The sequence below is a fragment of the Manacus vitellinus genome, unplaced genomic scaffold (genome assembly GCF_001715985.3).
Source record: "Manacus vitellinus isolate BGI_N305 unplaced genomic scaffold, ASM171598v3 scaffold_19_pilon, whole genome shotgun sequence".
NCBI classification, from domain to species: Eukaryota; Metazoa; Chordata; class Aves; order Passeriformes; family Pipridae; genus Manacus; species Manacus vitellinus.
In genome coordinates, this window is record NW_021939395.1 from 9487136 (window position 1) to 9503998 (window position 16863).

The 16863-nt window shown below is 39.1% G+C and overlaps 1 protein-coding gene across 2 annotated transcripts in view; it reads left to right on the forward strand.

Moving 5' to 3' along the window:
- Positions 1–16863, forward strand: part of IL1RAPL2 (interleukin 1 receptor accessory protein like 2) — a 359886-nt gene that overhangs the window by 196372 nt on the left and 146651 nt on the right. For both annotated transcript variants that reach the window (XM_008930689.2, XM_018070872.1), the window contains exon 5: positions 2591–2744. In XM_008930689.2, coding sequence (XP_008928937.1) covers positions 2591–2744 — 154 coding nt within the window. The remainder of the gene's footprint in view (positions 1–2590; positions 2745–16863) is intronic.

The following is a 16863-nucleotide window of genomic DNA, read 5'->3' on the forward strand; positions in this document are numbered from 1 at the left end:
TCCTGCCCATGACTGGGGGAGTTGGAACCAGATGAACTGTAAAGTCCTTTCCAACCCCAGCTGTTCTGTGATTCTATGAAACGAGTCATACAATTGAGCACTTACCTTTTAGAGAAATTAGCACACCTCTGACAGTAAAATCTACATTGTTTTCCCAGTATGAAGACTAGTTAGAATTTTATTTGTTTCTCAGCCGTTTTTGTTGCTAAAATGCAAATTGTTACGATTTTCCAGCTTCTCCCCTTTTTTGCTTTTAGTTTTGTGTATTAAATATATAAACAAGCATTTTCAACATATTTTTATAAAGCCTGCATAGTTAATAGAAGACAAATTAACTAGCTGAACTTTGGAAAAGAAAGGCTTATAAATAATTTTTAATATGAAGTATTCTAAGTAGATACAAAAAGAAATAATTAGGAAATCGGTGATATAATTCAGCAGAACAGTTTCTCTCTGTAAAAACGTAACAGCACATTGTTTGAGCTAAATCATTAATCTCTGTAGTAGTAAAGGTGTTGCCCTTCTTATTACAAACATGTAGTATATAAAAATATAAGGCATATAAAAATGTATCTTCCATCTCTTTGCTCCCTTATCTACTTTTAAAAATAAAGTACATAATAGAAAACTGGTAACACATAATAGGGAATTTCAGTGCTGCACTAAAAGGTGCATATCTGAAATACGCTTACTTTGTGTGTTCTGGGAATTGTATTCCTTCTAAATTAGGATTGAAGAGAACAGAATCATATTCCTTGCCCAGTGTTCAAATTTAGTTACTCCAAGTAGGTGGTCGATGTACCTTTCAATAGACCTAAAATATTGAGCACAAATCAGAAAGGATTCAATGGCCTTTCCTGGCTCTGATCTGTGTCCTGCGTGAATCTCAAGCGATGATAGTGCAATTTAGTAACAAAAATAAGCTCTGATTCTTTTTAGCAGAGCAGATAGGATCTGGATTTAGTCATTCTCTATCATTGCTGTTAACTAAAGTTCACATGCAAGGCAAGATTACGCTGCCCTTACAGCTGTACTTTGGAAACAGAGATAACCCGATCACTCTGTTACCTGCAGTAGTATTGCACAGCTTCAGAAATTGAAATCTGTCCACATTGTAACTGGATTTGGCCACCTAGGGATAGGGGTGATTCTTCAGTGCTCCATTTTCAAGTGCAAGGCCAGAAGCTCTCAGTCCTCTCTTTCTATTTCCCTGTTGTTATCCTTTAATTTAGAATCTGGCGTGGATTTGGAATGCACATGGAATCCCATGAAAAATTTATGTTTGTGTCATTCTGATCTCTTGCTGTGATACAGTGTATTTGCATGTTGACGTATTTTCTTGTTTGGTTGTTTTCTTAAGAGAAAGCTTTGTTCTATTTTGTTTTCTCTGTTTCTGACACTGCTGTTGCAGAGGAGCAGAAAATGGGGCATAGGTCTGGGCATGTCACCAGTCTCTGAAGTTGCTGAGCCCGATGTAACTGATGCAAGACTGTTAGCTGCAGTCTGAGAGCTTATTCCAAGTTGCCACCTTGAGGGAGGGAGTAGAGGGACATTGAAGGTACTCAGGCCCTATGTTGCTTTGTGTTCTCTTGGTATAGAACTGTCAGGAGTGCTGAGTGCTTTAGAGAACTGAGAAAAGTGATTTTGTTGCAGGCAGAACAGGCTTGATGTTAAATATATTTAGAGACAGTAAGTATATAATCTTAAGGTGCCATTTTCAAGAGACAGTAATTAGGTTGAGCCCCTGCTTTTAGTTCAGAGCATTCCAAGAACTATTCCATCATGAGTACAATTCACGTGGAAGGTGACTGATCTGCCTGCAAGGATGTGGTTTGTTAGGAAAGGGAGAGCCTCTTCTGGCACTATATCACACCCTATACAGAAGGACTCAAATGCTGTCCCAGTAGGACCACAGTTTGTAGTGATGAACTGAAATCTGCCAAACAACAGCTAAGGACTGTTACTGACAGACCATCAGTACCATGTACTGCATCAGAGGACACATGTGGGGGTGATATTACATAGAGCCTAGTGATGGGGAAAAGCTGAATCAGAGCTCATCAGGTGCTAGAGAAGCCAGTGATGAGAAACAAGACTGTTAGGAAACCAGGTTTTTGAATTCTCTTGCTCACAAAACTGCTGTTCTTCCTGTTTGCTTCTATTGGTAAATGGTTCTAGCCTGGGACTATGTGTAAAGTTTGCCTCCAGGCTAACTCTTAACAAATGTTGCCCTTACCCCCTTCAAACAGAGATGTATTTTAATGGTCTGTCCTAAAGTAGAGGTCTTGGCAGTTGTTATCAAGAAAAAGAGAAGATACTTAACCATTGCTTCAGGGCACCATGTATTAAACACAACCCATGTGATACAGTAGGAATTACTGAACCTTAAAAACATTACTGTTTAATTCCAACCTTTGAATTAATTCCAGTTTCAGATCTCTATGCTTTCTGAAATTATATTCGAATTTTAATTGCAAAATATATCAGGGTGGTTGTTTACTTGTATATATAATACTGAAAATCTGATCAGGCAACACTGTCTTATGTTGTACAAGCTGAGTAATTTTGGCAATGGATTTTTTTTCTGCAGGAATGTAAGCCAAAAATGTGGAGAAGCGTTGTAATTCAGAAAGGAAATACTCTCTTAATTCAAGAGGTCCAGGAAGAAGATGGAGGAAATTACACCTGTGAACTAAAGTTTGAAGGCAAGCTTATACGAAGGACGGTTGAATTGAAGGTTACTGGTAAGAATCTTTGTTCTGTGCCAATAGAAAAAACAAAGCTTTGAAATAATAAGAAAAAGTGGGTTTCACATGTCAGTGAATCTGTTTGATAGAAGTAAGTCCAAAGCAAATCCCAGTAGCTGAGCAGTCCAAAACTCAGGGAAATTTATATGAAGATCTTACAAAATTTCACGGAAGAGTATTCCTAGCTTTTTCTCTGTACAGAACCTGGAAATGCCAACTATAAAGCAAAAGGTAGAGCAGACCTAAGTCCTCCATATACACTGGAATTAACTCAGACTCCACTTTGGTCTTCAGTGCTGAATGGAGGAAAGGTTGACTGAAGCTGTAAAACAGGCTTTTGGTGAGGCTTTTTGTCCTGGAATAAACACAAGCAGAAGAGACATCTTCAACCATTAATTTCTTTTTTATGAGTGATTGTTCCATATTTTTAAGCTATGGTTTAATTCATGATGGTCAGCTTCTAGCTTCAGTCTGTGGTTTGTCTTTAGTGAAGAGTATGGCACAACTATTTCAAGAATGAAGTTATGAACATTGGACTGTCAAGGGAAAGTAACCTGCTTATGAAGAGGTCATACACTGTGTGGTTCTGACTCCATGTGATATGTACTAGACAAGAGTGTTTTTCTGTCTCTTTTTGCCAGGTACCAAAAATGAATGGGTAAAAAAGTATTGTCTACAGATATAATCCTGTTCCCTTTCCAGTCCACTGTACAATGTGACATCTATAATTATTATTTTGCCTTCTGTGTCTGTGGAACTTTGCGAGTATCTGAAAACTGTTGAGGTTTTCTTCAACCTTTCACACAAAACCATATAAACAAATGGTTAGGTATTTTCCCAACTGTATTTCAACATACTAATTAAAATGGGACCCTACTTAAAGCAATGAGAAGTAGAATTCCAATTTCTTATATCGAAGTGAATTGGTCCATATGACGTTTCTCATATGTTCTTGAAATAAAATTCTTCCCTTTATTTTGAGTGGAACCCATTTTTTTTTTTATTCTTATTCTTATTCCTCATTTTCAATGAGTTCCCTGTGTGCCATATTCATATATCATATGACTCTTTATTGTCCATTTTTGACCATGGACAGATCTCTACAGTATTGATTCAACCTACCTGACCCCAGACCTGTCAAATGAAGATATAATACCTGCCTTGTGGATAGTTGCTACCCTAAGTAGCATGCTGGTCTTCAACCAGATTGTGAACTAAGTTTGACAAAGTGAAAATGAGATGCATTTAATTCAATTCCCCACGAAGGGTAGTCTATGCTCTCTCTCTCATCATGACCTTGCTAGAAGTCATGTGTTCTCTGTATTATTTAAACACTGTGGTACATTCATACTTCAGAATTTAAGGAATTTGTCCTAAACTAGCTATAGTATTTATTAAAACTATTTCTTTTATTAAAAAAATTACGACCTGAATTATTTAAAATGTAATATGAAATATGTAAGTGTTCTCAGTTTTGCAAAATGCTTGAGAAGCAGATTTTTCCCCTTGTAATTTGGTGTGAAGTTCATGTTGCATTAAATTTTGTTTAGTTTATAAAAGCACATATGTTAGTAAACACCTTTTCCAGATGGAAATGTTCGGGAGACTGTCTGTTTGGGATTCATCGTTAGTGTTGCTTAAGGATTTATTTCAAGTAGAGGCTTTTGATTAGGGGCACGACCCTGCTCTTAATAGTTATCCATCAAACTTCCAGTGATGTCATTAGAGCTGTTAGAAGCTGCTGCCTTAATTTTCTGTGCCAAAGTGTCAGTGCAATTGCCTGACTGGCTGTGGCTGTGGCAGGGAGATCCAAGGGTGGTGTGTGCTGGTCCTCAGGCACTGCTTTCCTCGAGTCCTGTCTTGCCTTCTTGCTTTTGCAGACAGAAGCAGAAGATTTCAGTGGGCCAGTCAGAGATAGGAGGGAAGTTCTACTCCCTTTCTTCTCCTGTGACTAAGTCATAATATGAGCAACTGTGAGATTTGTAAGAAAAATAAAATCTCTGGAGTCGTAGATGGAAACTGAAAGCCACCAATGTGATGTCTGGCTACAGGGGGAAAGACTGAGGGACCTGAGTGGTATTAGTAGGTGAGCAGAGCACAAAGCAAACAGGTCAGGTGGCATTTGTGGAAAGGGGCAGTTGGACTACACATGGGTACTGTGTGGGGCTGGCAGTGTTATCGTGTGGGTGGTTGAGTGTGAGTCAGATAATAAAAGGCTTCAACGGCTGTAGCTCTTCGGGGTTGTAAAGGCAAGGCTTGCAGCCTAGAATATATTACAAAAATATTTTGACACAAAGTATTTATAGGGACAAAATCCTGAGCTACAATACAGCACTAATGAGCATTGCCTAAATCTTGGTGTTTGGGTGCATTTAACAATAATAGATTGTCAACAAAACAGCTTTTTCATCACTAGTTCTTCATGGGTTTGTTACATTATGCAGACAGATGTGAAACAAGTCTTGTCAGCCATTTTTTGCTGAAGAAACATGACAACAGTGTTATTTCTTAGCAAATAACATGTAACCCTTCAATCTATGTAAAAAAAAATAGAGATACAATTTCACTTTGTTTCTCGTTGTGGACAAAAAAGTGAGGTTAGCAACTGTGAGGTTAGCAACTGTTTAGCGTTCTAAAACCTAAAAAATGTAACAGAAACTCCATTTTTAATTAGATAATAAATTAGACTACCCCCATATAGAAAAAAATGAATTCGCTAATATAAAGTTAATCTACAGATAACCTACAATATCAGAATTTATTAGTTTTTAATCAGATTACAGCTATTCAGGAATATCAGCAATCATAAGCATGTTAATGAGTATTGTTAAATGCCAGTGTTTATTGAAGAACAATTATACTATTCAGATAAAAAGAAAAACCCAAACTTAAAAAGTCACATTGGTTTTAAAAGGCAATTTATGCAGCCTTCTGTTTTCCCCAACCCTACCAACCAGTTCTCCCTGTTTTGATGCACAGCAATATTTTAGTAGTAGTGGAGGTGAAAAGGTACAATTTTAAAAAACCACCTGCTATGTTTACCTACTGCTTCTACCCTCTTTTTGTTTTGGGCCACTGATCTGTAAGGAGACAGGCTGAGAAGATGTATGGAGATGTATGTTGGGAAAGGGTAACCCCCCTGAGAAAGGAGCAAAACCTGCTTGTCAGGGCAGATGGGGCAGTTTTGCAGGGATGTACTTTCCCATGACCAGCTATGCTAGTGGGAGAGTTGCCTTCTTCTTTCTGTTGCCTGTGAAAAGAGGTGATTTGTGAACTTGTACTGGTGAATTATTTTCCAGTTTGACAGCAGAAGGTGGCCATCTGACCAACTTCATAAAGTGCTGGTGATGGATTGGAGTGGCATGCAGGAATTACTGGACCACTCCGTCCAGCAGCCCTGTCCTCCAAGTTTCCTTCAGTCTCTACTCTGGCATGTTCTTCATAGGCTGCTAAAATGCCTGGCTGTTCCTAAAAGTCATTTATGCAGCAATATTTGTTTTGACCATCGTAAATGACAAATTATTCCACATGGCTACATGAATCGAATGATTCCGCCTGAATTCACTCTTTGCTCACAGTTTTTCAATTAAATTCTTTCAAGTCTCATTACATTGCTCACTTTTCAAATTACACCTGCTGCTGTTGCTACATTTTGTTTGTGGGTTTGGGACCCCTTTATTAGCACAAGCAGTTGATGGCAATTTGCTATTGTTAAGCCAAGGGGGTGAATTGGATTTAGAAAGGCAAACGATTAGTTGTACTTTCCAGCAGCTCTAGGGACGTACAGTGAGCAGCTACCACAAAATAGGTGAGGATATGAGCTAAAAGTATGTCCACTGTTTGTTTGCAGTTTCTTTTCTGTGCATTTTTAATGCTCTGCAAACTGGGTATGCTGTTTTACATTATTGGAAGTCTAGTGACACCTTGGCAGCAATCACTGGGTGCTGATCAGTACAAATTTATAGTATTCTGTAGTGCACTCTAAGCCTTATCAATTTACAGGAGATAAAGTATTGCCACCACAATCATACAAATGACATGTTGACTGACAACATTTTTGGCTGTTGACAGTTTCCAGAACAACCAAAGCAAGAAGTGTTAAGATAAATTAAAAACTTATTTAAGCTGAGCTGTAGCTGTAACATGTCCTCTGAAATTCAGACTTTTATAAGGGATTTATAGAACTGGTATTTGCTTAAAAATCAGAAAACGTGTAATTGTGATTCTCTCCCAGTGGCATTGTGTTTTGGCACAAGCAGTTTAGTAATCTGCAATGAATTTGTGAAATGGTTCAGTGTTGCTTAAAAAGTTACTTATCCAAAAAACCAGTTTATCTCTGAAAGGTCACTGAGCTCTGAATATCGCTGTGTAGATGTACACAAAAGCAGGGCCAGCACAAGACACAGGTTAGAACAGCAGGTGGCTGAGGAATAGGAGCAGATAAGCTGAATATATTCAGCAGTTTTCTGCAGTGACAGGTACTGTGCTAAGGACATGCCTGTCGCACAGAGCTCTGGTCTGTAGGGATTCCTGAGTTAAGCTCTGAAGGAGCTTTTCCAGCAGAGCTAGTTAACATGTTTTCATGGCTTTTAGTACCCAAATTAACTCTGACATCTCTGCCTGGCATTGCACTCTGTAGAGAAGGCAGAGCCTCCAGGTCCTGGTAGAGGCTAGACACACTCTCACTCTTCCATTGTTGCCTCATATTCTAAGCTCCAGAGCTTTTTCTTTGGAGATGGGATGAAATAGCTGTTGTTACCACTGTTGTATCATCAAATAAAGCAGTAACATGTCAATTAGAGCACTGTATGAAAATAACATTAATTTCAATTTATGTAATTTTAACATCAAAGATCATATTGCAACATTTTACGTTTCTTATTTTGTTATGTCACATTACTTCTTTGTTGTGAGCCGAGATGTTTTAATTTGATTTGTGGCTGTATAATTTTAATAACGCATATAGCTACTAATGTATATTACTGGAATTTTTCAGCATTTCTAAAATGAGATGTTTTGATAGTTCCTATTAAAAATTTTTTTAATTGATATTTCACAGGATGTTTCTTGTGCAATGCCTAAATTTGCACCAAATGTAGACTATATTTCCTGGTAGCACTCAATATCATACCTTATCCCTGGGATCTGGGAGTTGCTTGGAGTGTGGGGGTGTTTAATTGCTGATTTTGGCCAGCAGCTCTGGTGAGAACTGTTAGTTCCCCACTCTCTTATTTATTTGTATTTTCAAGCATGGGTCAGAGAGCCTGTTGTCTCAAATAAAGCAGAAAACATTTCAAGGAAAGCCTAAAGCAGCCTGTGAATTTTCCTGATGAAACAGCCTGAAAAGCACTCCAAGGTAAAACGTGGTGACGTGCGTATGGTGGGAGTTAGTCTGGCCTTCAGGGCTTGCTCCTCCTCACATACTTGCATGTCCAGTGCTGATGGGCATGGGAAGTGTTTGCTGTAGTTGGAGCTGTCTCCTTTTTCCTGGAAACAGATACTTCTTCTAGAGAGATTTTTTTTTAGCTCCACATCTCCAAATGAAAAACTTCCCTTATTTAGGGTTCAAGAATTCTAAAGCGGTGTTGAAGCTGTCACCAGCTGTTGGACCCAAGAACATACTTTTCCTTCTTTCCTTCCTCTTCTGACTTGGCAGCTTTAGCCTTTCTTTCCCTGCTAAGAACAATGTTCAGCTCACTCCCAGTGCTTGACAGTCCCTTCCACTTCTGACATATGGCCTAGGGTGCCTGTCCCCCGTCGTATCCCATGCAAGTGTTGTAGCCAGAGCCTCCTCTTGGCAGGAAATGTGCTGTTTCCAGCTGAAGACCCAACTTCTGCTCCCCGAAACTTCATGGGGAACTGCTGGAGTACAGTCAGAGAACGCTGGAATATTGGCATTTTCTACTTCAGAGCCCAATTTTGTGCTTAACAAGCTAGTTTGTCCATGATTTGTAACTCCCCCCCATACTTACTAATACAGACAGCAAATCACTGTGCAGAAGGCTTCCAAAGCAGGGGGGTGATTGATGTTTGCACTGTTTCCAGGGAGAAGGGGGTCACACTGTGTCTTCCCTGATGCCTGTCTGTGTGCCATGGTGGGCTTTAGGTATCATTCTCTAATAGCATCACAAAGCAAGATTTAATGTTTAACCAGAGGTGTTGAGCTCAAAGTAAAGTATGCATTTTCAGATTTTCATCAAATATAGCATAAGCAGTTTGTTGAGCCAACAAACTGGTAAGATTTTCATAGGGACTTACATTTCCTTTTTAATTACTGTTAGTACTTGCCATCTACTAATGTGGTATTTATAGTGGTAGAGGCAGCAAGGCCTTCTTTCCTTCTGGAAAACACTTTTTAATATTCTTTTGTAATAGAACTTTTACCAATATTTGAGTCCAGAAGAGAATAAAGGGGAAAAAAATCTACATAAACCAATTGTTTGTGAAGAAAATATTTACATAACAAAAGGCAAAGAGAACAGCAACTTGCTTATGACTACAGTTCTAATAACTGTGAAAATGAGATACTTTTTAATTTGGAAGAGAAATCTTAAAGGTGAACAAGTTAAATCTGCAGAAATTCTGTACTTCTGGGAGGGATACTACAGATTGTTTGGAAATAGAAAATCCTTCCTATTCCTTCTAATATTGACATGTTAAAATATATAACATTTACGTCATATCTGAAGTGACATTTTCTTGCTCATATAAGTTACACATTTCCATAGCAAGATTTCATCTCTTCTCCCCATTTGCAATATCTTAACACAGTCAGGGCATCACTTTTTCATTAAATGCAAAGGACAGCAAAAAGCCTGCCCAAATTAAGTTTTTAGTGAGAATCTCAAACTTTAAAAGATCTGTGGTAGGAGATCCTGTCCTTAGCATTTCCTCTGCTGCTCTTGTTTATAAATAATGCATTGAATTTTCTAGTATTTTTATTTTCTAAAGGAAACCTTCCTTTTTGTGACAAAAAGCAAGCCAGAAATGGGTTAAGTGCTGACAAATACAGTACTAAAAGACCAGGAAATGAATTTCACAGCTGGGTTCTCAAACCATTGCCAAAATAACTATCTATTTAAAGCGACATATAGGAAGTACCAAAAAATTAGAGTTTTCTTTTGATATATTTTGTGTGATTTGTATTAATTTTTATCAAGGTCTTTGTTTTGTAAATATTAGCTTTCTATTTCTTACAGTAAAGTATTTATCTTAAACCTTTAACTTCAATTCTGATTTGTTACATGTCTGGCCAGCACCATCCCGTTAACTGCTGTAGGCAGCTAAGCATGTTTCTGTGGTCAAAGCACACTTAATAACCACTAATTTCTGTAGTGACTTTAATTTTTCTAGCTACCTCAGGCAAGCCCACTTGTGATCCAGCAAGAGAAATGTGTGCATTTACTTTTGACCTCATTTGGAAAATGGAGTGATTTCTCTGCCTTTTTCAGAATATTCCTTGTTCAACCATGCAAAAGCCCCATCATAAATCTGCAGCAACTTCTCTGTCTGTGAAGAGTCAACAGGAAAATTCAATCCAGAGCACGGTGTCAGTACAATGCAGGTACCCATTCACCTGGAAGAAGTGACACAGCCAGTCGTGTTCTCTCTTTTAACATCTCCTTTTCACCTTACACCCAGCAAGGTCCTGATAAATTGACCAGGCTCTGCTGCTTTCAGGAGCACCTTATCAGAGTCTGTAAGCTGAGGATCTGGACAGTGTCTGAAGGATGCATGTACCCATTTGTGGTTGCTGTGTGAACTGTGTCGCTGTTGAAGTGACAACGCAGTATATCCACAAGGATAAAAGCTCCTTCATTTTCAGTCCCTCAAATGATCCAGATTGATGACTTTTCCATTCACCAGAGTGACCTGTTAATACAGGGCTCATGAAAAACAAGTTTGGAAGATAAACATTAAGTATTACCTCCATATTTCCTGGAGAAAGTGCACGTTCTAAGGGCAATGAGAAATGTAGCAATATGCTGCAGTCTATGAATTATATATAGTGTCAGTACTCTTGGCGCTTTACTTACAGCTTCACAGACTGCCTTCCTGGCTCATGAACATGCAAAGTAATTAGAATGGCAAATAGCATTAGTTTTTATTGACCTATGTTGCCCCCTAGTTCTCTGTCATGTTCTTGAACATCATGCTTTTTTCCTTCCACCTTAAATCAGCAGTTTGCAGTTTGTAGCATTGATTATTTGGTGTTGTCTAATTTATTGACGCGGACAGCCAAAGCTTCCACACTTGTTATCAGTTGCTCATTTATCCCATGATCTGCCATTGTGCACAGCAACTGTAGCTTGCTGAATCACTTGCTCTATACTGTAAATGTCAGATATGAGCTCCCACTTTAAAAACTGCCTTTTATTCTGGGAGCTACCGAGCCACATTCTTTAAGTGTATTGTGCCTTCAGTAGTGGAGGTGACTTGGTATAAATGATAGGACTGTGAGGTTTTTTGCCCACAACAGTGAGGTAAAGCACAGCCACTGAAATAAACTTGTACATTTTCATTTCCTATATAAGAGAGGTTTCCTTCATCATGAAAATGTAGGCTGGATGCTCATTCTTCTTTATTAATAATAGATAGGCAGATAGATGCACAGACATGAAATAACGCTGCCTCTGAAACCATTTTGCTAATGGTAAAATAGATACACATGAATGAGTAGATTGCTTTTCCCACTGAAAATGCAGCTTTCCCACCCAGAGAAACTGCAAATCTTGCCTAATGTTTTGTCTCATAAGAAAAGCCTGAGAATAGGGAGCAATGACTGTCTAGTTCCTGTGAAATGGCTGGAGAAATTTTAATAGGTGAACTGCAGTAACTTTAACTGGCATCAGGGTTATGTTTTTGCAGCACAATGTTGACGCCTTTCAGAGCTGGTTTGTGCTGCTTGGCACTTGTGGCTTTGTATCTGAGATGAAAAGTTCTGCTGTGGAAGGAATAGTGCTCACTACTGAATTGTCAGCATTATTTCTTGCTGCAGTGATGTGATCCTCAAAGGTGCCTTATTCAAGTGTCTGTTTGGCCTGACCCTGTTTAGCTTATGAGATCTGACAGTAGTAGTATTGCTTCAGGCTCTGATGTTGCTCTTATGAAGTTCACCAGAAGACTGGAGCTAATAACTTACTGGTGTTTGTTCAGTGTCTTGCAATTTTTAAGTTGAAAGGACATACAAAAATATGCTGGGTGTGTTAAGTAGCTTGTTTATCTTTGATATCATGGAACAGGATGGAAAACATGTTCTTACTTTTTATCAGGACCAACCAAGCTATTTTTTGTCTTCGATAGTATTGACTGACCTCTTGTAAGCAGGAGAAAAATAAGCATTCAACTAAATTTGTATTTAGGCGTTTATGACTCCAGTGTATTTCAAAGGGATAGGTAGCTACTCGGTTACGTTAGACTTTCATGTGCTGACTTATTTACTGTGTGTGTTCAGTGGTTTTTGCAATGCAAGCATGTTTCAGTAAATAAAATCAATTTGCAGCCAATGGGAAGGGAGCAGTAAGTGATTTAACTTTTCATCTTTTCCTTTGGCTTAAAATGAAAAGCTCTCCAAGGTATTTTTTTATGACAAGCCCTGTGGGCTGAAGTACTCTGAGAAAGTGCAGGAAATATAAAGTGCAGAATTGCAAACCAAAATGATTTAGCAGTAAAATTAAAAAACAATATAGTTATAAATTTCTAAGGCAGCTTTGGATTCTTATCCTCTATTTTTTCTGTTACAGGCCAGCAATGGACCTAAAGGACTATTTCTACTGGTAAAGGACAGTGTGGTCTGTGTGATGTCTGATTTTATTTTATTCTGGCTGGTGCTCCTGCTCTTGTGTGGGTACCTGTCTGCCAGGAATTGGTCTGAGATAATTTCATAGTGGAGATGATAAAAGGGCTTTGGTTATATTGAAGGAGGCTGGATCCAAGCACCAGATGGCTTTTCATCTTTATACAGTACATATCACATTAGCAATCCAGTTGTGGGTAGTTGAGTCGCCCATCCTGGGCCAGGAGTGGTTATAGTTTCTGGCAGGGAAGGAACCAATTTGCCATAAGCCATATATGCCCTTACAACTTCTCTGGAATACACGTGCATGCTGCTTTTTTTTCTTATGTGGGAGAAGACGTGCATTTGGAACAAGGGAGGTGTGACCCTGCCAGGGATATGACAGGTCTGTAACCTCTGAGTGGACATAGTAACTGTATTTAGGCAGATGTTTTTAAGGAGAATATTGTTATCTGAATATGGGTATGTACATGTGAATGTGCAGTAAAGCAATCTCATTTAGAGATTTCATTTCAGTTGTGCTTCTCTTGGGACATGCACATGTTGCAGAAATATGGGCAACTTAACTTGTAAATAAAATAGGAATGAGGAGTGATCAGTAAGTTTTTCAGCATGGGGTGGATGCCAGTAGGAGAGGAACAGAAATACTGTGGGAAGGATTAGATGGGCAGAGAGGAAGACCTTTGGTACTTGGTTGAGTTTTCTGATATAGAAATCTGTTTGAAACTGGCGGAAAACCTAACCAAAGCATCAGGTTGATGAAGAATTGTGAATTTTTGGAAAAAAAACAGGAGTTTTGTTGGAGAGGAATGTTAGCATTTGCCCCCTTATGAAATACTTTTTTCCTTTTGTAGCAGGAATTCCATTCTGGGATAAACTGCAGCTTTTCTGTAGTGTTCTCCAGAGGGAGAGAATTCATTCTTTTTCTAGCTAAAAGACTTCTTGAAAAAGAAGCTGCCCTAGAGCTTTGGGCAATGCTGTGCTCAGAGGAACTACTGTGATCACAGACTGCAGGTGGGAAGAGAGGTCAGTCTGGGAAGATGATACTCAGGGGTTAAAATTTTGGTGTCTGCACCTCCAGCAGTGACAAGGCCTGTTATGTTCTCACCTCTAACAGGTTTCATACAGCTCACGCAAAGAAATGTTTTATAATTTACTCGTAAACTGATATTAATACACTTGGGACTGTTTGTTTTAAACACTGATCAAAGAGAAATTTCTCTTCCATGTTAATGACTTCCCATACAGGACTATCCAATTTCCTGTAGATCATACCCACATGACTGAAGCAGTATAGCAAAGCATGGAAGTATTTCCAACCATTCCCTTGAGGATAGTTATCAGTGCCTTCGTTCCAGAAAAGCAGTCACGGAAGCTGAGTACACATGTAATGTACATGTTGAATCATTCTACCCATAGGGAAAAATGGCCCTTTGTTGGGGTTTTATTTTTGATGTCTGCTTTTTCTCCACCTCCCAAACACGAATAATTCTATTCCTCACTGTCCACTGTTCTGGCAGTGCAATGGGAATTGTGCATTTCATAAGTACATACAGAGGTTTTTTGTCAACTGGAGCTGTAGGGGAGAGGTTAATGGGACACATCATATTCTAAAGATAAGGAGTGGGAATTATATATATTAGTTTAATGTAGAGGATATGGACTGGAAAGAAAGTTGGTTCCTTTCCATTAAGTTGTGGGAGAGTCAGAGCAATGTCTTTGAGCACCACCAAAATCTCTGTCTATCTGCTACTGAATCTATATTCCCCATCAGCCCAGACCTCACTTTAATATTAAAAATGGTACTTGCTTTCTTTTTCTAGCCCTCGAAAGGGCTTTAATTCTTTCCCTTGTTCTGCCAATGCTCTAGCTGCTACAGCTGTTGCTGTCACATTTAATAAGGACTTTGTAGAGTTTAAATATTGCGTTGCTTCACCAGCTTTTCTTTGGCATAGGAGAAAAGCTTTGTTGTTAAGATGAGATGCTTCTCACCAACACAGCTGCTGACACGTGGGTTTCAGCTGAAGGTGACAGGAACTTGTCACTTGCCCCAGCGTTCACGTGAAGCTCCCTGCAGTGCAAGTGCTGCCTGGCACAGTAACGCAGCCACTGATGGAGCTGGGACTTGCTGTGCTTCAGGGCAGACCCCATCCAGCACGGAGCCCTCACTGATTTGCCCCAGGACTGTGGTATTCAAAAATGCACCTCTTTCAAATGGAAATATAAAACTGACCACATTATGGTGGCTGGCCTACAGTTGTGCCATTACAGCGACTTTGTGGTCTCATATTTCTCATTTTAAAATCACCGGTGATACTTGGTTTGTTTTATGCAGTAAATAGGTAACTTTCCCTTGCTCACTCGTAGTCAAGGTGGGAAACAAGGCAGCAATGTGGACAGTAGCTTGACATTTTAAAAGGTCAGAAGGAGGAGGAAGTGAGACTAAAACTTGATGTCCTTATACCTACAGTAACTGAGCTGCTTATTGAAATATTCTTCTCCCCAGCCTTGAGCTCTGTATGTGTCAATCCAGCTGAATATAATTGGGGCTGTTTACTTTGACAGACAGTCAAATTCAAGAAAAACATGGAAAAAACACTCAACCCCCACTCTTCAGTGTACTGCTGTATACCCTCCTGTGTGCATTGTATCTCTTCCCATTCTCCTTCCCCCCAAACTTTCCATCTCTCTGCACAACCAGGCTAGATATTTGCATTCGTTCTCAATGTTAAACTGAATTAAAAAAGCCCACTTTCTTCCTGAAGCTATTCATCATCTTTCTGGACCTTTGATGACATCCTCTTCCTTTGATTCTGAATCATTCTCATGTTTTCAGTATGACAGAGAGTGATTTTATTTTTTTCCCCTAACATTACAAAAGGACCAACCTCTCTTGTTAGGATTTCTTTTGAAGTAGCCAGAGTGAAAAAACCTGAGCTGCGGGATAGAAAAGTGTTGCCAAAACATGACATTTTAAAAAAATAGATAATAAAGTCTAGGTTAAAAAAGAAGTTACTGTGCAATGCATGTATTTTCATCCAAACATTACAGGCTGTTCTTTTGTTTGAATCTTCTGAGTGATGAAGGAAAACAGATAAGAACTGTTAAGAGTTTTGGTAAAAATGCTACTTTTCAAGAGTATTATCAATTATATTTGGACACCTCATGGCATGTTTCTATCCTTTAAATAGGATTGGTTTTGGCTTAGTGTGCTTATACTGCTCTGATTCTGCCTTAATTCACAGACATTTGCATTTCTCTGCTTTCCCTCTTGGTGACATGCTTGGTGAATAACAGCTTGCTGGGTTTACATTATGAAAATAAGAAAAGGAAATGAAACTGCAGATCCTTATCTTCAAGAAAGATGCCTAAATTAGAGAAAATCTTTTTGTTGTTCTTGTGTTTGCTAAATATAAGGCGTAGTCAAATCCCAGAAGCTGACACAAGAAACATCTGCAGTTGGAAAGTGGCAGTTTGAATTCTCAAACCCATGACATAGCCATGCCCATTAAACCCAAACCAAAATGAAAGTTAAACCCAAACAGAGATTGTTTCCATCTTTGCATTTGAGGTTCTCTGTCATTCTAATGCTTGCTTGCATGTCTGGCTGAGAACTTACTACCAGGCTGTGCTATATTGTCCTGGGAAGAGAAAGAGGGACTCTCCAAAGGACAGGTGCCATCAGTGATCCAGCATCAATCATCCAAATCAGTCCAAAGACCTGGTGGAGAGCTGGAAGGAGGTGGCTAAAACAGGTGCCAAAAACAATCCAGGGCCTCAACTGGCCCAGATCAGCATTAGAAATCAAGAAGACAGTGCTGCTTTGTACTGACCAAGGGTCTTTATGTTTAATTCTCAGTTGGTTTTTATGGAGGTGTGTAAAAAAAGTTCATCCTGTTGATTTAGATTCAGCTTGCAGCTTGTTGTATATGCAAAGAACCTTGCCACCAGAGAGGCCATTGCAAGATAACACAACAACAAGAGCAATTGTTCTCCTCTTATCTGAAGCCCTGGTGCACCGATTACTATTTAAAATTATTATTTAAAATGTTTGTCATAAACCCTTTCATAGCAGGAGCACTTTTGAAATATTAAATGCTATTTTCCTTTCAGACAGAGCAAGGAATGAGGGGAGATGGAGTTGCTCGAAAGCACGTGGCTGCAGTTTCTTGTATGAAGCTCATTTGTCAAGATAACAGATGCAGTGCTGTAGGGATGGGGTTGTTGTCCTGTGTGCTGTTTATCACTGCAGGGGTTGTCCTGGAGGTGAGATGCACATGCAATATAAAGTGGTGGAGGATCGTAGCTCTGTTCTGTCTC